We start from the raw sequence: 26,929 nt of genomic DNA, 5'->3' as shown, positions 1-26,929 counted from the left end.
AAACGTGCATGTATACTGCACACACTGGTATTATGAGATATATCTTTGCAACACGTTATGTATGAAATATTTATTTATCTAATCGGGATGTTTAATTTTGACACAGACTTCATGATGTCTTTAAACCACAACCAAATGTTTTAATTTTCTCTTTCAAAGTCAGATTTCCTCATTTCTGCTTCGCATATCTCTCCCCTCCCATGTTTTCTTTTTCCAGATCTCAGTAAACATCTTCCGCACGCTTCCTCCCAGCGAGAATCCAGAGTTTGACCCTGAGGAAGATGAGCCGACTCTCGAAGCCTCATGGCCACATCTGCAGGTAAGCCATGTTCTCGCTGCTGCAGGAATTTCATTTACCTCAGTGCTAAAAACAAAGTTCATCTGCAAAATCCCCTGACTTTTTTCAGTTTATATCCATAGATTTTAGTGTTAGAAAGTAAAATTAGCAACAGAGCATCAAAACATACCTGCTGGATGTTGTTTGTCATTCATAAAGTCAATGATCCCTGACATTAAATGCACTTTATGTCAAATTGATTAATTGGCTGAGAACTGGATCCTCTGGAGCTGAAGTAAGGTTGAATTTGATCAGCCATAATTTAAAACGTAGGATTATATTTCAGATCAGAAACCGTCTCTTTATATACTTAAAAATAAATGAGAGAATTTTAGGATGTTCCATATATTTTGTCATATTTTGTCTTTCATAATCTGTTAACTTCTTATGAGAAAGTGATTCTGAAGACTGGACTCTGTCATAGATTATTATAAATAACTATAAAATGTCAAAGCATTTCTAGATAACGAGAAGCTCATTCATATTCCTTCTTCCCCAGCTGGTGTACGAGTTTTTCCTTAGATTCCTGGAGAGTCCGGACTTCCAGCCATCCATGGCTAAACGCTACATCGACCAGAAGTTTGTCCTACAGGTAATCCCCGCCCATCCTCGTCTAATCCAGATTCACAGGATCCTGTTTCAGAACCTAATGCTAAGGTGCTACACAAACACAGTATATTAGCACAAGGTAGGGGTAAAGTGCTATATCAGTGCAATATACTAGTGGAAGCTAGTGCTAAAGCGATGCACCAATATGGTATTAGCAGAAGCTAATGCTAAAGAGCTACACTATCATAGTATATTAGCGGAAGCTAGTGCTAAAACGATGATAAAGTGCTACACTAACACAAAATGTTAGCAGAAGCTAGTGCTAAAGTGCTATATCAATGAAGTATATTAGTGGAAGCTAATACAAAAGTGCTACACTAACAGAGTATTTTAGCAGAAGCTAATTCTTTCTACTTAAAAACTTCTCATTACTTTTCATTGTTTTCTCATGAAATCTCAATTAAGTACATAACAGTTTAATGTGTCTAATGTGACAAAGTTTTAAAAACTTTAAGGGTTGTAAATTCTTTAGCATAAATAAATACTTTAAAATATCCTAAAGATTTCTAATTGGTAGTATTTTAAGTCTTGTTGTTTGTCGTTGAAATCTCACAGTGTAGCAAAAAGCAATATTCCTGCAGTGCCGCTGCTAGAGATAAGTGTGGGGCGTTTGCAGAATTATTGCAGTCGGTGAAGTTGCAGTGCTGCATATTTTGTGGCTGTAATTACGTTACGTGTGTTTGCAGCTCCTGGAGCTGTTCGACAGCGAGGACCCCAGGGAGAGGGAGTACCTGAAGACCATCCTGCACCGCGTCTATGGAAAATTACTGGGCCTCCGAGCGTACATCCGCAAACAGATCAACAACATCTTCCTCAGGTACAACCTGGATTTAAAAAAATAAAAATTAAGCCTCAATTTACGTAAAAAATGATTATTTTATAATAAATGGCAGCAGTTTCCTTATAATAAGCATAATACTATAATGTTCTGGAAAAACACTAAATACTGTCAGCTGAATAATACAGAGTTATTACAGGAAAGAAAAACTTGAATGCTACTTTTAGTTTTGATGTTTCTAAGAATAGAAAAACAAAGGCTGCAGTCGGTCCCATGTTTTCTTAAAAAATAAAACCGTTGAAACTGCTGACTAATCAGCAGGATGTTAGGCATGAAACCTTCATTTTCTCCTGAGAATTAAATCATTGTGAGCAGAAAAAAAACCTTTCTGAACTATGTAATAATTATACCTGTATTTGACAATGTAACCCTACAAATCCAGAGATAGAAAAACACAAAAGAAAAACTAAATAATTCAACCTCTTCTGTGGTATTTTGAAAGGTTTTATGAAAGTTTATCAAATATAACATAAAAATATTTTGCATTTTGCACAAGTGTTGCATAAAAATGTCATGTTCTAGACATTTCAATGACCACCCGAAGCCTTTATAAAGACTTTTGTTTTTTTGACTTTGCTTTGTGTTAATGTGACACACAGAGATTTTGCTCAACCGAGGTTTTCTAAATTGCGGTATTTTGTGACACTGTGGGAGGAGTTTGTTTGCAAATTTTCTACTAAATAAAATTCTAAAATTGAACAATACGTTTGTGTGAAAAAAAAACCCCAGATCAAAATTCAAAACATTTGTAAATTTTTTGGTTTGAAATACAGATACAGTAGTATTAAAACACCGGGTCTTGAAGGGTTAATGACATTGAATTAATCAATTAAGCTTAAATTAGGTTAATTATTCATCCTCATTAGTTTTTTTGATAGTTTCTTCCTATTTTTGCTATTTAGGTTCATTTATGAAACTGAGCACTTCAACGGAGTGGCGGAGCTGCTGGAAATCCTGGGCAGGTTCGTATGAGCAGAAACACCCAAACATGCGCTAAAACAGGAAAATGCATCATCAACAACCAGATGTTTGTGTTCATGATTGAGCTGCGGACGTTTTAGTTTCAGCCACTGTGGCAGCTGTTCTTTAACTGATTATCTTCTGATATTTTACTGAGAAATTCATTTAAATAGGGACAGGAAGTGAGACATCCACAACAAAATGTTGTGAGTCATGTGGTTGTGTAACATCTTAAAATTGTCTCTAAGGAAACAAAATGAGCAATACCGAGATGAAGCCAAACTGATAAACAAGTCGCATTTCCTCACACACACAAACCAATTAGATGTAGATGAATAAAGAGAGGGAGGAAGCTGAGGCAATAATAGGATCAAGATGCTGTTATCTGGTTTGTTTTCTACCTTTGACCTTTCTGAAAAACACAAACAGCTAAATGTTGGGTTTGAGATTTTAGCATTTCTGAAAAGAACGGCTTTACATCTGAGCAAAGATCAAAAAAAAAAAAAAAAAAGATAAAACAAACAGAAAAATCAACTAAAACTCCACTACAATGTCAAAATAATTTGAGTCATTTGTGGAAACATGGTAATTAGTTAAAGGTGTAGTTTGGGATTTTTTAAGTAAGCTGTTGTTAAAATAAGTTGATATTTTACCTGCAGTAAATGTTAAAAGGAAGTTGAAACTAACAATTAGTTCTAAAACATATTTCTACATCGTTGTTTGAGCGAAAAATAAGTAATATTTAGATTCTATATTTTGCTCAATGCTTTTTACCTTTATTTTTTATCATTCTCAGAAAGTGAGGCTAATATCATTGTAGGTTAACTTTATTTATTCTTTTTTTTTAGTTTGAAAGGCCTACTTCCTGTTGAGTAGCAGAAAGATTGCAGAACAGATAAATACAGTTTTTGACAATGTCTCCCATGTTTTGTCTGAAAGAAGGAAAAAGAATAGTAATAAGAGACTTTGGATCTTAATTTTTTGTTTTTGTTTTTGCATTTTTTCTTGATAAATCCTTTGTAGTTAAATTCATGGATTTTCATACGTCCCTTACTTTTTTAAGAGTGCTCCAAGAATGACAGACACTGGATCTGTTAACACAACATTGAAAACCATGCAATAAATAATTTATGAACCTTTTTAAACCATTGTAATGTTTAAATCAGATGATTATTTATGTAGAAATATATGACATAATTCCAGATGGACTAAGGATCTAAAATAAAAGTAAAGGAAAACAAAAATGTTGCAACTCAGAACCAATACGCTATGTTAGTGTTGCACTATATTTTTAAGGTTTTTAATTTTTTCATACAGTGTGTCTAAAATATTCGAAGCAACATCAGAAGTTGCATTTTAATGCCACTTGACTCGCTATTGGCTGGCGTTTGAAAAGCAGCCAATCCAGAAGTGCCATTCATTTTTACCTGGCGCTGATTGGCTGAAGCCAGAAGAATGGAGCTCAGGAGGACCGTTGACGTTAGCTTCTGCGGTAGTGGAGGGACGGTTTTCACTGCGCAAATTAATGCATATTAAGGTATATTTGATGTTCAAACTGGTAAAATAGACAGCTATAAGCGGGTTTTTTTTTAGCGAAGGTCTTAAGAATTTGCAGATTTTAGCTTTTCACAGACGGCTGTGGACGCTAACCCTACAAATACCGGGAGTCAACTGTACAACTTCCTCTACAGGACTTGACTTTAAAAATCTTGAACCGTTCCTTTCAGATGAATCTCAAAATTAAATCTGAGCCTGTTAGCTTGACTCTTCCATTCTCTAACGCTAGACTGTTTGGCCTTGTCTCTACAGCAGAAAGCTAAGCCGCTATTTATGACTACTCGATAAAACCGTAGAAAAAGAAAACAATTTAGCTCTAATAAAAATGTTGTCCGCTTGCTTTTACTTTGATGCTGGGTAGTATAAATTTAAATTGCATGTGAGCCAAAAATGATGTTAACCAGGACACTTATTGAGCTGTAAATATAAATGTACGACTATGTAGACAGATTTATTCAAGCTGCAAAAGTAAAAAAAACAAACATCCTTTTTATTGTATTTGTTAATGTTCCTTTAATTGACCATGTTAAAATGAATAACTCTGCAATTAGTAAGTATATTTGTTGAGGTCAAAACCTCAAACACATCAAAGCTCTTATACCAAAGAAATTGAAGACAAACAAAAAAAAAACTATTTACGAGCATTGAGACTGGTTATTAGGCACACATTGCTTGATAGTTGGAAATAATTTAAGAGGCTTAAGACATTTTTAAAAACACATGAGCCTGTTTTTAAATACAAATCACAACCGCCCCTACAGGCGATGATTCAGTGATCAAAAAACTGACCTTTAAATTGAATAGTGAGTTGTGAGGAGAGAAGGGAAGGAGGAAGACGAGGATGAGTCCAAGGTGAGAGAAGAGGATGAGTGAGCGAGGAGTGAGTCAGAGGTGGGGGAAGAAGAAGAAGAAGAGCAGTAGAGAGAGAGGCTTGTATTCATGTTGTTGGTAACAGAGGTATTTATAGCTCCTCCCACACACAGATAGGGGGAGGAATCGGTGGGTGAGAGAGGAGGCAAAACAAAAGAAAGAGAGGAAGAAGACCGATAAGCATTCAGAAAAAAAGATGAGAGGAAGGCAGAATTCACATCAGAGCGGCAGCAGCATGAAGCAGACTGAGACGCAGCTAGAGAGGAAGTCCAACAGACAGGTAGACAAACATAAATCATCTTTACAAACGGCTCAGAGGCTGTCACACTTTCCAAGTTTGGTTCCCACTCGCCTGCTGCTCAGAGCTGCAGTTCAGTCAGAAACTACGACGCATTAACCCGACAAACAGGGATGTTGGAGGAGAATTACACTGCAAAAACTAAATCTTAAGTGTTTTGGTCCAGTTTATAGTACAAATATATTAGTGCTATTAGTCAAATAAGAGAAAACTAACTTACAAGTAACTTTTCAGCATGTAACGGGTCAATAATTCCCTAATATTGATGGAAAAGTACCAGTTATGAGTGAAATAATCTCCCAGTTTAATAAGACATATTTCCCATATTATGAGTTAAAATGATTTCACTTATAACTAGAACTTTTTCATCAATATTAAGAAATCGCTGACTTAAAGCAAGCCCCTGCAGCTTGCTGACAGTTACTTGTAAGTTAGTTTTGTCCTATTTCAAGTGTAGTAGGATATTTGCACAAGAAACTAGACTAAATATACTTGGTAAGAGTTTATGTTTTTGCAGTGTTTTATCAGTTTTTACAACGTCAGTGCTGAGAATTACACCGTTACTCCATTCACAATGCAGCAGCATTTCAGAGTTAATGGACTGAAAAATGCTGCAACACGAGACCACGGCTCATCCTCATAACTGAGGACTGTCCCAGAAACAGCGTTACTTCTACTTCTACTTCAGATTATTTACAGTTGATTTAAAAATCTTTTTGTCGACTAAAAACCTATATGAGTCACAAAATTAAACGAAAAGTTAGATGTTCAACTTACAGACTAAATTGCTTTTCAGTTAAGTAGAAATAAACAGCTAACATGACGTAGCTGTAAAAATGACATTTTTAATTCACCTATAAAACTTTTCAAACAGATAACAATAAGGATGGTATTTAAAATGAGCAAAGCTGTTAGAACTGCAAATGTCAGTAAGGATGCCTCATTTTATCTTTAGTTTGTGTAGAAATTTGGTCTCTTGCTCCTAACTGAGCAAAAAAAAATAATCTTTCTAAACTGTTTCTGTGAAATTTGGAAATCAAAATATGCCTTCATCAAATCAGTGTTGTTCCAGTTATCTCAATCTTTCTTTGATATTTATCAAAGAAAGAAGAAATTGTCAATTATATATTATTTCTTTCCATGTGAACAGAAAATAATGTGAGAAAAAAATGAAGCGCACATAAGAGAAATAATAAATATTGGTTTTGTGTGTTTTAGCATCATAAATGGCTTCGCGCTGCCGCTGAAAGCTGAACACAAGCAGTTCCTGGTGCGGGTCCTCATCCCGCTACATACAGCAAAATCCCTCTCCATCTTCCATGCACAGGTCAGTGATTAACTTCAGCACAACATCCAGCCGTCGGCTACAGCTGCTCATCCTTACAGCGGCAACTGAGAGATGGGGTGCAACCTCAACAGGTCACCAAACAACCACACAAAAAAGGTCAAGGTCAATTCAGAGAGACCAATAACCAGTCATCTGGAAAAGAGCCACATGAGAGCTATTAGTTGTGTATTCAGAAAGTCAGAGGTCCTGTTTGCAGTTTGCTAGGATCTGTGAACCACAGAGAACCACACAGAAGAAGGTGCTCAATTTGGGCTACAAACAAAACAAACTAACACTGTGCGTCACTGTGAACACACCATGCTGACATCACAACACAGCACTGGCAGCATGTTATTTTGCAAAATATGAACAAATTGTACAGTATTTGCAGAGGCCAAGCCGATGCTTTAAGCCACCAGGGTGGTACAGCTGATGCGCTGTCTGCTGAATTAAAGTCAGAGCCGTCTTTATCGTTGTTCAGGTCACCCATTTATTTTCTTTGCCTCTCATCAGTGACCATCGAAGCCAAAAATCCTTTTTACAACGACTCCATCCACCAAACACCTGTTGATGGCACCTGGTGTTCAGCACGTCAACTCTACCCTGGTGCACCACCTTGGTGGCTTAAAGCATTGGCTTGACCTCTGTAAAGTCCAAAAAAAAACTGTTACACCAACAGTTGCCATCAACAAGAAAGGTTCCTATCATAAAGTCCACTGATGCACCATGTAACCCATTCACAAATATGTTCATTCATAATCTGCTCCTACACTATTCTAGTAACAATCTAAGTGCTGCTTTACAAAAGTCCAGAGAAAATGTTGCAGTTATACACACAACAATGAGCAATATCTAAAAAACACCCCAAATATCAACTAAGGCTTTAAACAAACAAAAGAGGAAAGTAAGAGAATCCGCTTTTAATTCAGCTGCCTGAACCTCTCCTGCAATGTGTCAGGTTTTCCACTAGGAGGCAGGATTGTGCCACAGATAATCGAGACGCCTCCCGTTTTGGTGTGTGTTTGTCTTTAGGCAGTCATAATATTTGATGACACAGATGGCAGGCTGTCTGTTTGTGCGTTTTATTTGCGTCCCACGTTGTTTGCTGCTACAGAGGGTACAGTTTGTTCTGCAGCGGCACGTCAGCGGCTCCTGTGTTTGTGCATTCTGGGTCTCAGCACCGCCGTGCCCTACATTCCTCCGCTCCCCCCCGCTTTTCACACACATGCATTATTAACTCACTCACACAAACAACTGGTTTGGATGGGGCCAGAGGGACACGGGAGCACGACTGACCCACTTCTGGGTGGAAATATCAAAATATGACAACCCTGCAGAAAATGTAAATAGCTTTACAGTTTTCTTTACTGTGTGAAGTATATATTCCTCTCTCGTGCACCAGAGTTCAGAACAAAAACTTCAAAAACAACCTAAACTAAAAAAAACCTATATGTTGAAAACCTTTACTTATTTTTTCCTTTCGAACAGCTTTTAAACCATTTCCAGGCACAACATAGTGTTTTTCTGTTATCTATTACTGAATTTCTGCAGATCTGGACAGGGAGTTTTGGTTTTTGAGATCTTTTAGCCTACTTCTTGTTGTCGGACAGGTTCTGCTTAAGCTGTTTCTATATTCCTGGCATAAATCAGCCTAGATGTGGCCGGTGAAACGGATGTTATTTGTCGGTTTAACTTGGAGAGAATTGATATTTGTGCTAACTTTCTAAAAAGTTAGCACAGTGAAGTTTTACGGATAAAGTCTAAAGCGCTAATTTACTTTGCTGTTTTATAAACTTTCACTTAAATAAAGCTTGATTTCTTCATTGAAGTTTTGCTCATGGACTGTTAAGGATTCTTCAAGTAGACGTTTATATTCATGCTCTTATTTTGAAGGGGGTGAAGGCCGTTTCCACAGCAGTTCAGTTTCCTCTCCTTACGTTCTCCACCTGTGAAGGAGTGCAGCAAGTTACATTTCTTCTGTACCCGTAACACATGTTGTCATTGACACATGGTTTGTATCAATATGGCTGACTTTAGAGCGTTAGCGTTAGCTTCTAGCTTTAGTGTAGCTAAAGTTAGGACTAGTGCTTCAGGGTTAACGCAACTACCTGTTTAGCTAGTGGTGCTTTTATCCCTTTATAAATAAAACCTTCAGTTTAAACTCCTTTTTTAATTAACTTATGTGAAATTAGTTTATATAAAACAATAAAGTGTGAAAAAGGAAGAAATCTTTGAGGAAATGCTTTTTCATAACACCGCACTTTACAGAACATTGAGCCACTCTTGCCTCCTTCTTCTTAGAAACGGATTCTTTAGTAGTCAACACCGGATTGTTTCAGAAATATTTCTACTGTATGTGAGCTTAATAGGGTGAAATCTTCACTTTAGCACCTGTAAAAAGACTGAAAGGTCATAATCCGTAGCCAAACAATGACTCCTTCCCCCACCTGACAACAGACTCCAACATATTTACCCCAACCAGTTCCTCTAATGCCTCTCTAATCCTTGTAATAGTTTCACCTCTCAGCAGCAGGATTTGGTTTCATCTTTTTCTTTCTGCTTTTCTTTGTGCTTAAGCTTAACATATCTGTTTCCACCCAAGTCTTTTTATATCCCTCTCCGTCCTTAACTGTACCTCTGTAACATTCATATGATGAAGAACATCATCTCATCCTGACACCACAAACTCAGTCTGCAGTAATCACAACCCAGATGTAACCCAAACGAACCAAAAATAAAAAAAATGGTTTGATTGAACCTGCAACACAATAAGGAGGAGAGAGAATGGAGGTCTAAACTCTGCTTAACATTTGGCCTGAAGGGACTTTATGTGTGTGACATCACTCGTTCCGAAGTAAACATGCGCCCACTCACCACAGCAACCGGCCTGGGTGGAGGGGGCAACCGCAAAACACACACACACTGAATAATAGAGACTGGCCTCTGCGTAAGTGAGCGCAGACGAGAGCTGATGTCTTCCTACTCACTCAAACAGGGTCGGAAAACCCGTCCGACCTTCAGCGTTTCCTGAGGGATAAGAGCCTCGTCTCTCTGATGGCTGTAAGGAGAATAATATATATATATATATATATATATGTATATATATATATATATATATATATACAACAATTAGACAGGAACGAGGCGAGAGCTAGTTGTAAGCTTGTGGCTTCTTTACTGTTGTCATAGCAACTCCATAGCAACTGTCATGACAGTTGGTCAGGGATGTATCAAGATGGCTGAGTTACAAACCTTGCAAGTGTGACATCACATGAGAACTATGTGTAAGGAAAAAAAAACAATTTAAAAGTAACTTTTCAGTAGATTAAGAGATTGTTTTAAGTCAATAATTCATTAGTAATGATTCAAAAAGTTCTAGTTTCACAAGCAGATTATTTCACTTATAACATGGGAAAATGTCTTAATCTGGCAGTGGAACAAGTACCTTTTAATCAATGTATATATCTATATATTGCTGAAATATGAGTAATAAGTTAGTTTTGTCTTATTTTAAGTGCACTGAGATATTTGCGCTAGAAATGAGACAGAAATACTCTGTAGGAGTTTGTGTTTTTGCAGTGTATATAGTCTGGTTGCTCTGAGATCGAGAGTTCTTCAGACTACAGTTCAGATGCCAAATTTGTCATGTTGCCAAAGAGAATGAGTGGCACTGCATTTAGCAAAGGGAAAGGAGTAGAAAAAAAAAGTGCAACTTTGATACCGCAAATTCTTCAAAAGTTACAGTGTTAAAAAACAGCCTCAAAAACCAACTATGACAGGTTTCAGTCTGGGCGTGATCGATTCAGATATAGGAGTTTGTGTTTATTTCTTCTGCTTTCACTTAAATAAGCCCAGCAGATAGTAAAATGACTCTACACTGGGTGACATGAACAGAAGCCCCTCATCTGCCCCCTTTTAAGCTGTGATAAGCATTCTGCAGACACCTATCATCAGTAACTAGCGAGGAACCTGCCAAAGCAGACGTGAGCCCCAGTGTTCTGGTTTAATGCAGAGAAAAGAAACACTTTTCAGTGCGCACTACGACATTCCCATCAGTTTTGCAAATTTGCATCAATGCAAATTTTAACAACCTTGATGAACCACAAAAATCTGGCGCCTAGCACCAATGCTTATTTGGAAAGATTGAAAACTTCATCAGAATCATCACTAAAATGAATCGTCCTTATTTCTCATCAATAATCTATGACCTGATATATTATCTGTTCTTTATTTCATACCGGACTGCTTCTGTCGTTGCAGCTAGCGTACTGTGTGGTGCAGTTCATGGAGAAAGACGCTACAGTGACCGAATACGTAAGACAACAACTCAATAAACACAAATAAAGTATTTAATTCAGAGTCAGACATTAGAAAAGTGTGACATGTATGGAAAACAAGATATTTTAGCCCAGTGGGGCCTAAAATTTAGTCATGTGATCACATTATTCCCTACTGTCAGGAACATTATTGATAATAAAAATGTAGCTCTTAATGTTTGTGCCTGCATACCAAATAAAACAAATGTCTGGAAAGCTAACTTATTAACTTTTAAAGATACATATATCTAATTTGACAACCAGAGTGTTATGAATGCAGATATATCATTTGCACTGTTTTTGTTCTGCAGATCATCAGGGGGTTGCTCAAGTACTGGCCCAAAACCTGCACTCAGAAAGAGGTAAAGAAGACAGCAGCTGATTTATCTTTTTAAATGGCCTCCTCCTCCTTATGTGTAAAATAAAAACATATCGGTGATTTTTAGGTGATGTTCCTGGGGGAGATTGAGGAGATACTGGACGTGATAGAGCCGTCGCAGTTCATCCGGATCCAGGAGCCTCTCTTTAAGCAGATAGCAGCCTGTATCTCCAGCCCTCACTTTCAGGTGAGCAGCAAACCGGAGAAACCAAATAAAACACCCACAGGAATCACATAGACACAGCAAAAAATGTTTCTGGGGAGCTTAGGAAACTACAGTAATCATACGATCTAGAGATTTACTCTAGAAGCTGAAACAAACACAGGTTAGACTGTGCTGCTCTGTGTGTTTCAGGTAGCGGAGCGCGCTCTGTACTTCTGGAACAACGAGTACATCCTCAGCCTGATAGAGGAGAACTGTCAAGTCATCCTGCCGCTGGTGTTCGCCACGCTCTACAGAGTCTCCAAGGAGCACTGGAACCAGTACGGCCACACAGACGCACAGCGCAGCTTCATTTACCGCCTTTCTGGATTTCTGCTTGTAGATTTATGGCCAAAAGGAGACAAATCAACATCAAATCTGTTGTCAAATATAAAGGGTATATTAAGAATAAGGGTCATTAAAAAATAACTTTTTCCCCCTGGAATTCTGATAAAAAAGACAAAATTAAAAAAATTCTAACTTTGTTTTAATCTCAGAATTTTAGCTTTAATGTCAGATTCTAAGTTCAGACTTTTTTGTGCAATTCTTTCCAGAATTTTTTGTTGTTTTTTTTTAAATATATATATTAGAATTCTTTCGAAGTCTAATCTCACAATTTTAACTTTAATGTCAGATTCTAAATTCAGACTTTTTTCTTAAAATTCAGATTTTCTTTCCAGAATTTTTAGTTGTTTTTTTTTTAAATATATATCAGAATTCTTTCGAAGTCTAATCTCAGAATTTTAACTTTAAACTCAGAATTCAGATATTTTTCTCAGTTAAAAAAAAAACTACCGTGACTTTTTTAACATTCTGAGAAAAAAGTTGGAATTGTATTTTTATTCGCATTTACTGATGCAAACTCTATTCACGTCTATTGATGGAAATAGAAAAAATTAGAGAAGGAGTAAATTTCCACCAGAAAACTCAGAAATTTTGAGATTAATCTCAGAAATGTTCTAGAAAATATCTTAAAAAGTAAAGAAAAATTGGCAGAAATTTGCTCCATATTTTTTCTATCTATAATGTTCTAAATACACCATTGTAGATTTGTGGCTCTAATGTTAGAATCCAGGTTATTTTTTCTTAATCTCAAAATTTTGATTTTCCAAAATTCTTCTTATTTTTTTTTAGACATATAAAAATGTTGAAAATTGATTTTTTTTCCCCTAGTGGCCCTAATCCTCTTCTATAGGTAAAGAACAATTTTAGTAAGAATAAATAAACTTTAAGTTGACCAACATGCTAAATAACCTTAAAATTTTATTTTTAACTCAAAATACAATTTAAACAAACCCAGACATTTGTAACACTAAAATAAATCTGTGGCTACTGAACTCAATCTGTTGGTAATTTACATATTACAGGAGGTTATTTATCAAATTAAACAGCGTATTCATCCATTGTGAGTTGTCAGTGTTTACAAGTAACTTTTGTGTCGTATAAGTTCAGTTCGCACAGAATAAAAGTGAATTAGTGAACTAGTAAAAATTAAGAGTGAAACTTACTGCTGAGAGATGAACTGATCACATTCATTCATCATATTTTTATACTGCAAAAGTTATTAAATGTTGATGGGGGGGTTTCAGTCTCTATTTGCATTTTAATCCCATCATTTTGATTCATCCAAATTTGTCCATTTTGTCCCAAGACGTAAATATTTTCAAAGTGTTCCTGTTCTCCTCCAGAACCATCGTGTCTCTGATCTACAACGTACTGAAGACCTTCATGGAGATGAACAGCAAACTGTTTGATGACCTCACTGCCTCCTACAAAGTGGAGAAACAGAAGTGAGTATGACTCACCGTCGTGTTGTGTTTAGGGACAGAACGAAACAGGAGTCATTTTTAAATCAGCTCTTGTTCCATTATCTGTCCAGTGAAGGTAGGAAAGAAGGAAGTAATGGCAGTAGGACACAAGGACAGAAGGAAAGAAAGAGGGAAGGAGGGAACAGGAGAAGGAAGCAAGGAAAGAAGCATTTCAGTAGGACACAAGGGAGGATGGGAGGAAGGAAGGAAAAGAAGGAAAAAGAGACGGAAGGAAGAAAGAAAAAAACAGAAGGAAAAAATGGCAGTGGGACAAGGAAGGAAGGAAAGAAAAAAGGAAGAAAAACTGGAAGGGAAAAAGAAGGAAGGATGGGTGGAAGAAAAGAAAGAAGGAAGCAAAGAAGGGAGGACAGAGGGAAGGATAAAAAGAAGGTAGGATAGAAGGAAGGAAGGAAAAGGAATGAAAGAAAGAGGGAAGGATGAAATGAGAGAAGGAAGGATGGGAAGAAGGAAAGAAAGAATGAAGGAAGAAATGGCATTAGTACATAAGGAGGGAAGGGAGAGAAAAAAGAAGGAAGGACAGAAGGAAGAAAGAAATGGAAAAAGGAGTGGAATGAAGGACTGTTTTTCTGCAGTTTTTTTGTAATGAACTGGCTTTAAAAGACTTTACTGACTTGTAACTCTACAGTAGTAATTCGTGGCTCTTCAATGAGTTTTCCTAAATAAAATCCTTCTCTTCTCTCTTAACCTTGCTGGTTTCTGTCTCTGCGCCCGGCCAGGGAGATGAAGCGGGAGCGGGAGCGTACCGACCTCTGGCGAGGCCTGGAGGAGTACCAGGAGCGCCGCATGCAGATGCTAACGGAGGCCGCCAGGAACCAGCGCAACCTCCAGGAACGGGGCGAGAGAGGAGACCCGCTGAACCCCTCGTCTCCGCAGACGGCCCAGTCCGACCAGCCCGAGCCCAAACCCAGCGGTGCTTCCACCGGAGCTGGGGAGAGCGCCACCTAGGCGCCGCTGCACACAGGAGGGGGAATACTGGGGAAAGGGTGGTGGGACTTGAGGTTGGTGGTGAAAGTGTTGGGAGGCAGAAAAGGTATAAAATCTGTTGTTTTTATCTTGTATCATGGAGGTGGCAGCTTCTTGTACAAAGGTGCGATCTCTGTGATGCAAAAGCTGTACCTTCTTTCCGACAGCGTTGTGTGAAACTGGTTCACTTTTAGCTGTACATGTTGCAGATCATAACTCCAAACAGGTGCAGACTGTCACGTTATTTAATATCCTGTTTTGTAAACTGCAAAACTAGAGACAAAAAGAAAGCGTCTCTTTTGGTGTCCAACTCGTCTCGACATTTGACCAACAGAGTCCGTATTGTGGCCTCATCTTATTCTTTTTGGCCGAAAGATGCTAACTCCTCGCGTGCATAGCACAAAAACAGGCGAAGCAATTTCACACAAATGTCCCAAAGCGATCGCTGCACACAGGCAACCCACAAACCTGTAGGTATTTGCTGTAAATATCAGAGGAAGGAGCTGTGGAGACGAATCTCACACAAACAAAACACCTGCACACACACAGATTTACTCAGACACAAACAGCCAGTGTGGCGCTGACTCCTCCCACTCTTCTGGGCGCCACCGACGGAGCACCTTAATGACGAAGGTGATGACTCTGGTATAAAGTACAATATTGTTCCTTCTTCTTACTTGTTACTCTACTACTACTACTCTACGCTAACTACTACTGATGATGATGTTTTTATATATATATAAATATATATAGATATACATACGTCTGGATATTTCTGTAGTGTATTATGGGAGAAACACTAGTGTAGCAGAAACCATAAAAAGGGGAAGGCCGACTGGAAATGCTAATTTTTACGCAGTGCGAGGCCATAATGCGAGTGCTGAAATTCAGCAGAATACCCCTTTAACAGACCTTAATGAGGGGGAATGAACTGGACGGGCAGCAGCTGTTTTTCTTTTACTTTGAAATGTTTGACATTGGTGACGTGCTGCAAGCATCATAGACCAGATTTGGATTTTACTACAAACATATATGTATGGGAAAATCCAAGCACATTCTTGCTCTTTTTCTATAATTGAAGAGAAAAAGTAACAGCAAAATAATGTGAATAAAATACACTTACAGAATCAATCAGTAGGAAGTGTGGCCATTTCTATAAAGCAGGAGTTTTATCAAGTTTTTAGGTCTGGATCAAGATGGTGGGTGCTAATTAACACAATGCCAAATCAGAAAGAGATCAGCAGTGACCTTAGAGAAGCGAAAGTGTTGCACTCCCTTCCCTACGGAAGCACATAACTGCCAGATCTTGGAAAGAAAATTAGGAGCAATATCCAGTTAAAACGAAAGTTTTTTGTGATTAAATCAAGAAGTTTTATTTCTTGTTATAAGGAGATGCAAAATGTGTTAATATGAGAAAATGTCTTGTTAAAACAAGAAATCTTTGTCATTGTAACAAGATGCAAAACTTGTTAAAACAACAAAAGTTTGTCAATAATAAGATGCAAAAATGTTACAATGAGAAAGTTACTTGCTATATAATAAGATGAGTTTTATATCATGTAAAAGAAAATGTAAAACTTGTTAAAAGGAGAAAGTTTCTCACATGTAAAAACGCTTTTCTGACAGATTACGTCTCGTTAAAAAGGCGTGAAGTGTCTCACTACAACTCTCCTTACACTTTTTCCACTGGATGGCTTTTAAAAATCTCAAGATATGTTGCTATTCACTGTCACAACCTTTCTTACTTAAATGAGAAGATATTTTGGTTTTAATAAGATTTGAATGTTGTTATAATAAGATTTGGATCTTGTTATAACAAAAACGTTTTCTTGATTTAACAAGATGCTACTCCTGAATTTATTTCCAAGTTCTGGCAGTTAAAAATTTCCGTACTCCTCAACAAAACAAAGTTAAACAAAATGTGTATGGAAAGAATGACGAGCGCATAATTTAGGCTTCGATGGCGTTTTATCAGTTTGTGTTAAACATCATGCCAAGTCCGTAAGACATCAGAAATGACCTTGAAGATGCTAAATTTGCATCTCCAAGGTGGACGCTTAGAAAATTTTTATTTTTTTTTTCCTAAGTGTCCTCCTTCATTTTAAATTCAGCACTGCTTATGTATTCATTGTCACTCCATGTTCTGTCCTAAAGGTACAATCCATTTGCACAAAAGAAACAGTTCTTAAAATCATCTACAAAGCGCAACATATTTATTTATATTAATTAAAATTGCTTTAAGAGGACTGATTGTCCTAGACAATGTAATAATTCTCTTAATGAATTCTAAGTGTCATAATTTAGTTTGAAGATTATAATTCAGTGGAATTGTATTGGACTCAAGATAATGTTAGATATTTCCGCTGTTGATGCAACCTCTGAAAGACCTATCAAATGTGATTAAATTGTTTTTGTCTTCATTTATCTTATTCCTTTTAGGCCACATATTATTTTTATGATAACAATGAAATACAAAAAGGGAAAAAAAGAGATAAAAATTCCCTCCCAGTATTTATTTTAGCACAAGTGCAAAACATACAAGTCATGCTGCATGCATGTTAGCTAGGTGCCATCTTCTTCACCCCATCCTGGATGAAACGCAGCCGTCTCTCTACTGCCACCAGCTGGTAAAGTGGCGGAAATGCAGCTATCGCCCAACTTACTAATAAAACAGTTTGCTGCTCTGCTCTAATTAGGATGAACTCATTATGGGAACAATAGTTGATTTAACCCAGTAGTTTGCTTAAGCAGGTCTATAACAAATGAAGCACACCACAGCGGTTTCAAACTAAAAGGAAAAAAAAAAGCGCTGCAGTCCGGTTGGATTTCCGAACCCGGAGCGTCTGTAAGTCCGGCCAACCTGAAGCTGCTAGAAGGTGACCGTGGAGATGAAAACATTTTTCATTGTGAATCAACAGAATCATTGTTCATTCTTGTCTGATCATTAAAATAGAGTAGTGGGATGAAGAGAGGGGAGAAAAACAGAAAAAAGTTATTTTAGCAATATTTTCATTCTTTCAGGATAATCTGTGTGTTTGTAGGGAGTCAGACAGGATAAAAGAAACTCTTGTTTTATCTCCTGCTGCGTCCGTGATATTCACATTGTCTTAAGGTACATTATTTGTAAATTTGACGAGAAATGATTTTGGTTTGTAATTATGTTGTTTATTTTATTGTCTTTTTGTATGACTTTGTTCATTTTGTGGGGGGAAAAAATCAATTCTGATGTTATTTATTTTCTATTTGATCAGGAAATGTAACCTTATTTGGAGGTGATGTTCAGGTTGTGGATGTGTGTGAGTGAGTGAGTGTGTGTTTTCAGTGAGAGAATCGGTGAGCAGAAGACGAGCATAGAAAGAGTGACAGATTGAGAGGAAGAAGCAGATTTCTCTTTGTTTCGTTTTCTCTCTCCTCTCCTTTTTTTAAGGGATTGGGGGTTTGATTCTCGAATGTACCGCACGATGTAAGTGATTGTTTCTTTTTTTAAATGCTAAAAACGCAGAGCTACCTGTCAGCTGCTTTGTGGCAAACCTTCAGAAACTCTGACAAACACACACCAGATCAAGCCTGAATCAAGAAAGTTGTGAAATTCATTTTATTTACATCTTTAGGAGTAAAGTTTCCACTTTCATTGGGTGAAGAAGGACTTCAACTAGTCTTGTTTTATCAACATCACCCAAAATTAAGCTCAATTCAGCCTCTTTATATTATTCCAGTTCATTGCAAATATCATCCTGGTCACTTAGCCTTTTAAACATTTTGTACCATTGCAGCTCTGGTCGTTTCATACCGTATTTTGTAAATCACAACATGGTGGCGTCTCCCACAGAACATTTTGTTTCAAACAGTTTTTTCTAAAGTCTTTGACATCCAACTAGTCGGCTGTAAGGTGTTTTTGTGACTTCAACAAGCGGGCCAATTGGGGATCAGAACCAAAATATATGGAAACAGGGTGCAACACAAAGCTTTTAGATCACATTAAACAATTAAATGGAATTACATTTGACATTTGAACATTTTTATGACAGTTTATCTAAAAAGGTCATGAAAATACAACAATGAAACATAAACTGATGGTGTAACCTCCAGCTACCTGAATTTATTTACAAGCATATACATATTTTTTGTCTGTTTTTGTGTCAAACTCATCCTTAATTAAGCTGAGATTTATCATTAGAATGTAGCGCATATAGAATAAGTATAAATATGGATAATTGCATGCTAATTTTCCCAAATTAGGCCCAATTTGGCAAAACTCACCACTAGGTGGCAGCAAAGATGATTCCAATGTGATATTTAAAATGTTTTGAGTTTTAATCAACAGAAACCTTTGGTATCCATACGCCAGCTGTGTGGTGGTCTGAGGTTTATTCAAAATAATATAGTGTAAGGTCAAAAGCTACAAAATTGTTGTTTTTTTTTTACAGGGAAGAAGTTGGGGAAGGATAGCATGAACCGGCAATACTTTGGGAGAAAATGTGGATACAAATTGGTGAATGGGGTGATTTGATTAGATTAATTTCATTCTAAAGAATTGAAATAAATCTGATTACATTCAATCAAATTTAGTCAGGTTACATATATTAGTGGTCAGTTGCAATTTAAAATACAAAGAAAGTTGTTTTACTATCCAGCGTAGTTAAGCACTTTAACACATAGTCAACAGAGACCCTAACCTCAGATTTAGATGCAATAAACTCATAATCCAAACAGCAAATAGCCAATTTATTGAGCTGCATAACTAACAGCTTTCTGGGTAGAGTTGTAGTAGGGTTTGTTAAAACTCCATAACTTCTCCATCTATCGAGTCAGAGAATAAAAATTTGTAAAGTAATGCATGAAACACCTTTTTTTATGTGAAAACACACCATAGCATTTCTTGTTTCTTGTTTCTCAGTGGAGTTCCAGGTTTTGTCAACTTCAGGTTTCACTAAGAACTTTGTTGATCTTACCTCACAAAATGATCCACTGGTAAGATGTTGACAGCTGATGCAACTCTACAGACCGCACTTCAAAATAAAACCAGGATTATTATCCCTTTAAGATTCTGGTTGAGGTAAAACATCAAGAAAAAACAAAAAAATATCCAAACATAAGCAACAGACATTTAATTATCTGAGTCAAAACAACGATTACATTAAAAATGAATCAAATGTTGACCTAGATAATATCATTTTGATTCCTACAAAGCTTTTAATAGTAGGCAGGAAAATGTTTTTAAAGTACATTGGTGAACTCAACACATACAGTTATATCATTACCTCATAACAGAATCTGGAAAAACCTGCATGGCAGTTTTAAGTCAAATGTTAATGAATGATGTTGCTGTTATAATAAAAGTGTTAAAAAAAACTTTTTCTCTAACCTGGAAACATTCAGATGGATTTCAAACTTTGTCTTGATTCAGGAAAGCAACTAGTAAAAAACACAACTGATGTAAGCCAAGACAAAAGTCTCACCTTTCTGGCATAAACATTTTTTTTTGACATTTTTATTTAAATTTTTTATATTCTTTTGACTTGAAAACTAAAAAAAACAAAACAAAAAAAAACAACATTTGCCTGTTTCTGTCTCCAGGAAAACAAAACCCCAGCTCTCACTGCTCTCAGATTTTCTGAGTATTTGATAAATTCACCTTAATCCAGCCCTAATCCAAGACTAAAAGTGAGAGAGGAGAGGGGAGTGTTTTCAGAGCGCACCCAACAGGCAGACATCTCATGTTGATTTCACTGACTGTCATATTTCTATATTTTGGCCATGTTTATTGAGCCAAATTACATTTGAAAAATGCTTTAAATCAGAGGGGTGACGCCATGGGACTGAATGATAACAGGCAGTAAGGACTAAGCAAAAGGAGAAGAGACGGAAAGAGTTTATACATGAAAGCACGGCAATAAGTCAGAGCAACAGAACGAGAATATAATGTTAATAAAAACTACAACTGCGTTACGTAGCAATTTCACAGAACGTCTAGATTTGCACTGTCTGCCCAATGATCTGTGTTTGTTTTGTTGATGATAAAAACAATAGAGAGGATGATAGAGAGGTTGGAAAAGATGTATATTTTGGGGACCAACACGTCAGTGGGAGGGAGGGGGGTTTGAATGTAGAGAAGCTTACTACTGTACGTAATAACATAACAGGGGGACGTAGACTGGAGAAAAAAAACATCTATGTGCTAAAAAAACAAAATGAAATTTCACTTTGAGAAAACATTCTGGGAGTCTGTGTTGTTTTTTGTGTCATCACTTTTATCTCTGTCAATGCTATGAGAGAAAATCTTTAAATTTTGTAATTTAGAGAGGTTATAAAGAATGTTCATGTGCTTTATTTAAATTTTTTAAATTCATATATTTGTGAAAAATCAGCTATTTCTGAAGCAGAGAACATCACTGCAATCATTGCAGATTTTTTTTCCTGCGCCAAAGATAAAATTTTTTTTTAAATCTATCAGCTTTTTCAAAAATAGTAGCTTGTATATGTGTGTGTTACATGTGTCACATTAGGAGGAATTATAAATTTGTAACACCAAATTACAAATTTATAATTTTCTTGTAGACAGAAATAGGTTCCCATAAAGATATAAAAACCTGGTACACACGGGCGCGCGCACACACACACACACACACACACACACACACACACACACACACACACACACACACACACAAACAAACAGAACTACCAAATCAAACATGGTAAAAACCTGTTTGAGTCTTTCTTTTTTGAAATTAACAACTTTTAGCTTCTCTCAGCTCCCTGGGATTTTTAAACATCTTTCTACTGAACTCTACTGTCATTAATTGGATGCCAACCATGCACAGTGGTGTCATGTCTGATTTGGTGCTGTTCTCTAACGTTCTGCAGGCCCAGTCTGATGAGGTCATACTAACTAAGTCTGAACTGCTGCAGGCGCGGTAACAGACACACGTAAATTACCACTGTGTTTATTTGATGTCTGATTCACTGAGGAACCAAACATCCATCGTATCCTTACCTGGGCTGCTGGTGCCCATCTCCAGCAAACCCGGGGCAATTCAGAGCAATACAGAAACACACAACAAACCATAAATAAACGCATAAATATGGATAATCTAGAGTGGAAACCAAATAGATGAATGAATAAATTAACTGAAACATACTCATACACAATTTTACCTTTAATAATGAGCAGAAGTGAGCTGTTTTTGTCAGTTTCAGGGCTAAATTAACAGGAAAAAATGTATTAATGTGAAATATTTACTCTTACTGGCTATTATTACAAACTGTTTAAACAACTGGGTAGTGTGCGTTAAGGTTAGTGCTCAATATGCATTTTCACAGGGAAGAAAATGTTTTTCTGAGTATACTTGAGGAAAAAGGTAATGTTTGTTGTGTAATGGTGAGTCAGGAGTTGGAAAAGTGAGCATTTATTTGATTGACGGTATTCCTCGCACAGTTTTCCTGTTTCTTGGATGATAGTGAACATTTATTGTTACAAAACAACTTCTAATCTATAGAAACTTTTTTGTACTCAGTAACAATCAGCATTTCTCTGATTTGAACAGTTTAAAGTCCCAGTTATAACAAACTTTGTGTATGCATTTGTTATGGAGGGTCTGTTCTGCCACTCCTCCACTCACTGCACACAGAGCCAGAAGTGCACACACACACACACACACACACACACACACACACACACACACACTCTCAAAGATGGATGCAGACTGAGGTTAAGAAAATATAGACAAGCATGAGTATTTTCCAGGAACTCTATTATTTCTGACTAGGGGTATCTAATGGGATTTCATTGAATTGCTATGATGTCAGAGTGTCCGTCCACCCTAATGGCCTGCTAAGAACAACAAGAGGGACAGATTGGTTCCATTCACCGGACTGTCCAGACTGAGAGACACAAGCAGCTGAAACCTCAACAAGTTCTCAGCTTAAAAGGTGAGGTTTCTTTATTACTTTGCTGAAAAATAATCATTAAAAATGGCACAGCTGGAATAGATACATAGGATGGCTTAATGTAGTTTTCTCTACAAAGCAAAGTACGGATAATTTATTGTCAAAAAGTTTATTATTTTTAATTAATAAAACAGCATTAATAAATAAACAATCTTTGATTGTGTGTCAGTTGAGCGAAAACACAAGCCATCATTTCCCCTCCATGTTATATGTACAACTTGAAGACATTTTTTGTGGTGTTAAAGTAAATTTAAAAAAAAAATAAACATCACCTTCTAATTTGATAAGTTTCACTCTCGTGTAAAAACAGAAAATCGTTTTTTGTTCAACATTTATCTGTGTTTAGGCTAGACTAAAAAATGCTTTTTAAGTGCTCTCTTTTATTTAGACCATTACATGACAGAAATCATACTTTATAACAATAATAAAAAGGTATGGCTTAGTTTGTCCAATTTTAATCATTACATTTTGACCTGACAAAAAGCTAAAAACAAATATTTTAGCCCTTTATTTAACCAAAACTAGTGAGTTGTAACTGTTTTTATGTGTTTCCAACATACCCAGCATGCCGCTGCGTCTCTTTTCCCTTTCCGTACTCCTCCTCCTTGTTGCCGCGGCAGCCGTGGTGTCCGTCTCCATGACAACGCCGCTCCAGAGTTTCCGGGGCTGCGCAGTGCGCGAGTTCTCCTTTGTGGCCCAGAAGCCCGGCTGTAAAGGGCTTCACATCACCACGGAGGCCTGCTGGGGGCGCTGTCATACCTGGGAGGTAAAACAACGACCAGAACTTAAATCCTGTTTATTTATGAAAGAGAATATATGTAAAACATATTTAATCTATGGAAGAATAAAAGTCTAAAATGTTAAGATATGATTCAAAATACGTGTTTTCATGTTATATTTCACCAGAATCAATTAATAAATATTGATAACTTTATTTATATTCATTAATTTGATCAAATTAATGACTTTGAATTAATTCAACAAATTAAATAATAATCAAATATTCTGTTTGCTTAATTAGATCTTCTACAATTTACAATTGTAGAATTTACTAAAACTTGCTATTGTGAATAAATGGAATAAACTCTATAGTTCTGATTTCAATTAGAATTTTTCAATTCAATTCCAACTGTTCTAAACTGCACTGCAACAACTGAATTGGACCTGTTGCATTTATATGGAGTACTGTCAATATTTTACTTAGTAACCCAGAAAGCTAAATGGAAAACAAACATTTAGCTTTATGCAATCTAGAACTCAACCCAGAACAACCGGAACCAACATTTAGTTTTGTGTTAATAATCTAACTAAACATGGAGAACCAACACCTAATAAATGCCTCTCTAATTCAGAGAGGCATCTTTCTCTAGGCATCCCCTAGAGAAAGATGCCTAATTTTCTAGGGGATCCAGAGAAACCCCTATTAGTTTATAAATTATGGACTACTTATTTTTATTAAATATGGGGAACCAATGTTTAGCTTTGTCCTTTTCCTTTTTGTCTTTCTTTTGGTTTTGTTGTTGTTTTTATTTCCTTCTAATTCACATAAAGCACTTTGAACTACCTTGTTGCTGAAAATGTGCTATATAAATAAAATTACCTTACTATATTCCTGTAAAATTATGGCAGGTATATTTCATAAAATAGGTAAGAACAACCAGTTTGCAGCTGCCTTTGATGAGTTTTATGTTTATGCACTCTGCAGAGACCGATAATCGAGCCCCCCTACATCCACCGACACCACCGCGTCTGCACCTACAGCCGCATCCGACACATGACGGCCCGGCTGCCGGGCTGCCTGCCCAACGTCTCCCCTCTCTACCACTACCCAATGGCTCTGCAATGCCACTGCACCTTCTGCTCCATGGAGGACACAGAGTGTCAGACTTTCTGATAGATAAATGTTTTTAATCAATAAAAAGGATTTCTGCTTATGCACAGGAGCTGAATAAAATGATTAAAAAAACTGCATTCATGAATACCAGAATGATATTGTTGTACTGTGTTTGTACTTAAATTTACTTTATGTTATAGAAAGATGGTTAGCCCTCTTGATACTGGAGAAAACTCAGGTTTATAAGAAAATGGCTGTTGATAGATGAGATCCACTAACTTTAGATGAACTCATTAATAGATGATTTGCCTCTGTAACACCAAGCTTTCAAGCCATAAATGTAACAAAAGCAGAAAAGTAAAAACAATTGTGGATCCACATGGTATCCCTCCACATGGTTGGGTTCATGATTTTATACGAGCCGGTCACCTTAGAAACAGAAAAACTGTCTAATCTTTTCTTTTCTTTGTCGCTGTGCCCAAACTGACACACGTAACAGAAACACACTCACACAAGCAGAAGGATGTGATATAACCCACACTCACACACAGATTACATTAACAAGTTTGAAGTTGAGGCGGACACTTTAACGACATCCTTGACATCGGAAAGCGGCAGAGCCCCTGAGCGACAGAAACATCGTGACCTCGCTGAGTCACCTTGGAGTAAATGTGTGCGTGTGTGTGTCCCGTCTCTCTGCTGATGAGGTGCTGCGGCTCATTCAGACCCACCGTTTCAGCTTTTCTCCGCCGGTGGGAAAGTAATCGGAGGAAACTGTAGAATCTGTGACTGAATGCACGGATCGGCGTCAGCTAACAGCTCTGAGTTAGAGCGTGCCATAAAGATGATGGCGTCACACGTTCCTCTTCCCATCAGAGTGGAAATGTTTGGGGCAGCTTGATGATTCTTTACAAGATGTTTGCATGTTTGAATGAAAAAACTGAGCTTTACTCCAACAGATTTAAGTTTAAAGTAATCCTGTATAGTCACAAACAAGGTTTATCTGACTAGAAATAATATGGACCAGAGTTAAGGCCTGAATCTTATTGAAAGTTTTCAGAAGGAGCTAAAGATTAGGGTGATTGTTATGGTTATGTCTATAAAATCTTGATGATCCCTGGATAAAGTTAACTAGTAAGATTTGTAGTCGTGGCACCGCTAACTAAATAGTTAGTTGTGCTAACCCAAAAGCACTAATCATAAACATTAGTTCAGCTAACACACTATACCAATATGGTATTTAGCAAAAGCTAATGCTAAATTCGACCATTATGACACCCTCATGTCTCAGTGACACAACATGTGTTACAACAAATGGGGTCAAATCTATCATTTTGTACCAACATGTACAGATGGAAGAAGTGATTTTTGGATCAAATCTTTCACTCATGCTATCATGCGTCTTTGAAAAGCAGAAGTGGAGCCTCCTGTACAACTAACAAGAATGCATTAAGTGGTTTATGGATGGGAAGTCAACAACAAAACGCTTATCTTTTCCGCTATATGTGGAGATGCTGGCATATAGTGGTCAAACCACCTGACCAAATGTGCTGGAGCTCTGTTAGTGTTGCTAGGTAACGGTGAACTGTCTGTCCAATGTGACTTACCAGCCAAAGCACTGAGTGCCTTTAATAAACTAAATTCCCACCAGCTTAGAATTGCTTTTGAAACACTATACATGAAACATTAATCAACGTTTTGATGTGTAATGATGCTACTTGACAAAATTTAATGTTTCAGTTGTTGACATTGTGTTTTGTGTTCTTTATGATGTCAATGAAATCAATCAATAAAATTATGTCATACAAATAAAATTGATTGATTGATTGAACAATCAGAAGGTTGTTGAAACAGCTCATTTTCCAGACTCCAAAAAACATTAACTCACAGCCAAAAAAGTTTCTGGGTGATTTTTTAAGTGTTTGAGTCATTTTAGAAGTAGGAGACCCAGATGTAAGTATAAAAACATGCAACGTGTAAACTTTGCATAATATATCCCCTTTAAAAGTTTTACTACGCCTCAGCTGAGTGGCTAAATCTTGGTTATGCCTCATTCACTCACCTCATGAAATCCATAATAAAACCATACTATGTCTTCTATGTCTTTTTCAACAATTAAAGTCTATCCAAATCAAAAGCTGCAGAAAAAACATAGCTTTCTGCTCAGTAGCTCAACTGTTTAGGAGTTACTGTCATTGTTGGTCTAATTTGGTAGCTACGTTGGTCTAAAACGGCTCTGGATTTTAGTAAGTATTGTTGCTAGGATGACACAGAGCCAACATTTCCCCACAATATACCTACCATGTGCTGAAGCCACACAGACACACAGCTGATCCAAACCCGCAGGATCTTCTGACCCGACTCTGTCCTTCCTGAGGAAAAAACAGATTTGCTGTGTGTGTGTTTTAGCTGCTTATTAACTCATTCACAGTGTTCATAAACCAACACCTGAGCACACAAACTTTAGTTATTATGTGACTTTCTTCATGCATGAGTGTGTTTTTACATGCGAGTCTTTATCTAGAAAAATGCAGTGAGGTAAAGTAAACTCTGTATGTATGTGTGTGTGCGTGCGTGCGTGCGTGTGTGTGTTCTGCACTGATGGAAAACCTATTTAGTTTTCCTCTGTGTCACTGCAATAAGTGGTCCCTAAAAAAGCC

The 26,929-nt window shown here is 37.0% G+C and overlaps 2 protein-coding genes and 1 long non-coding RNA gene across 5 annotated transcripts in view; 2 read left to right on the top strand and 1 right to left on the bottom strand.

Annotated features, from left to right (window-relative positions):
• The window catches only part of ppp2r5b (protein phosphatase 2, regulatory subunit B', beta), a 46,907-nt gene extending 26,207 nt beyond the window's left edge, over nt 1-20,700 (top strand). For both annotated transcript variants that reach the window (XM_044097640.1, XM_044097641.1), the window contains 11 exons: nt 218-319; nt 837-929; nt 1,633-1,763; nt 2,687-2,746; nt 6,688-6,796; nt 11,057-11,110; nt 11,424-11,474; nt 11,559-11,678; nt 11,847-11,974; nt 13,382-13,483; nt 14,239-20,700. In XM_044097640.1, the coding sequence (XP_043953575.1) occupies nt 218-319; nt 837-929; nt 1,633-1,763; nt 2,687-2,746; nt 6,688-6,796; nt 11,057-11,110; nt 11,424-11,474; nt 11,559-11,678; nt 11,847-11,974; nt 13,382-13,483; nt 14,239-14,467 (1,179 nt within the window). In that variant the 3' untranslated portion in view covers nt 14,468-20,700. The remainder of the gene's footprint in view (nt 1-217; nt 320-836; nt 930-1,632; nt 1,764-2,686; nt 2,747-6,687; nt 6,797-11,056; nt 11,111-11,423; nt 11,475-11,558; nt 11,679-11,846; nt 11,975-13,381; nt 13,484-14,238) is intronic.
• The window catches only part of LOC122820314, a 51,786-nt gene extending 25,148 nt beyond the window's left edge, over nt 1-26,638 (bottom strand). The window contains exons 1-3 of one of the 2 annotated variants that reach the window (XR_006368760.1): nt 26,571-26,638; nt 22,996-23,194; nt 1,678-1,770 (exon numbers count right to left, since the gene is read on the bottom strand). This is a non-coding gene — a long non-coding RNA (uncharacterized LOC122820314). Of the gene's footprint in view, nt 1-1,677; nt 1,771-9,783; nt 9,838-22,995; nt 23,195-26,570 lie in introns of those variants that run through there. The other variant, XR_006368761.1, reaches the window with a different exon arrangement.
• LOC122820313 (glycoprotein hormone beta-5-like) lies at nt 22,182-24,329 on the top strand. Its single transcript, XM_044097644.1, has 3 exons — nt 22,182-22,417; nt 23,000-23,201; nt 24,141-24,329. Exons 2-3 carry the CDS (start codon nt 23,001-23,003, stop codon nt 24,327-24,329), a joined length of 390 nt encoding a protein of 129 aa, XP_043953579.1. The 5' UTR covers nt 22,182-22,417; nt 23,000.
• Nucleotides 26,639-26,929: the final 291 nt, after the last annotated feature.

This window comes from Gambusia affinis, linkage group LG18, assembly GCF_019740435.1.
Source record: "Gambusia affinis linkage group LG18, SWU_Gaff_1.0, whole genome shotgun sequence".
Classification (NCBI taxonomy): domain Eukaryota; kingdom Metazoa; phylum Chordata; class Actinopteri; order Cyprinodontiformes; family Poeciliidae; genus Gambusia; species Gambusia affinis.
Note: the sequence above shows the minus strand (reverse complement) of the source record. Positions and strands in the feature narration are given on the sequence as shown.

Coding starts and splice junctions, on each gene's coding strand:
- LOC122820313 (XM_044097644.1), top strand. CDS start 23,001: ATGCCGCTGCGTCTCTTTTCCCTTTCCGTACTCCTCCTCCTTGTTGCC. Junction 23,202..24,140: donor GGCGCTGTCATACCTGGGAG/GTAAAACAACGA, acceptor TGCACTCTGCAG/AGACCGATAATCGAGCCCCC.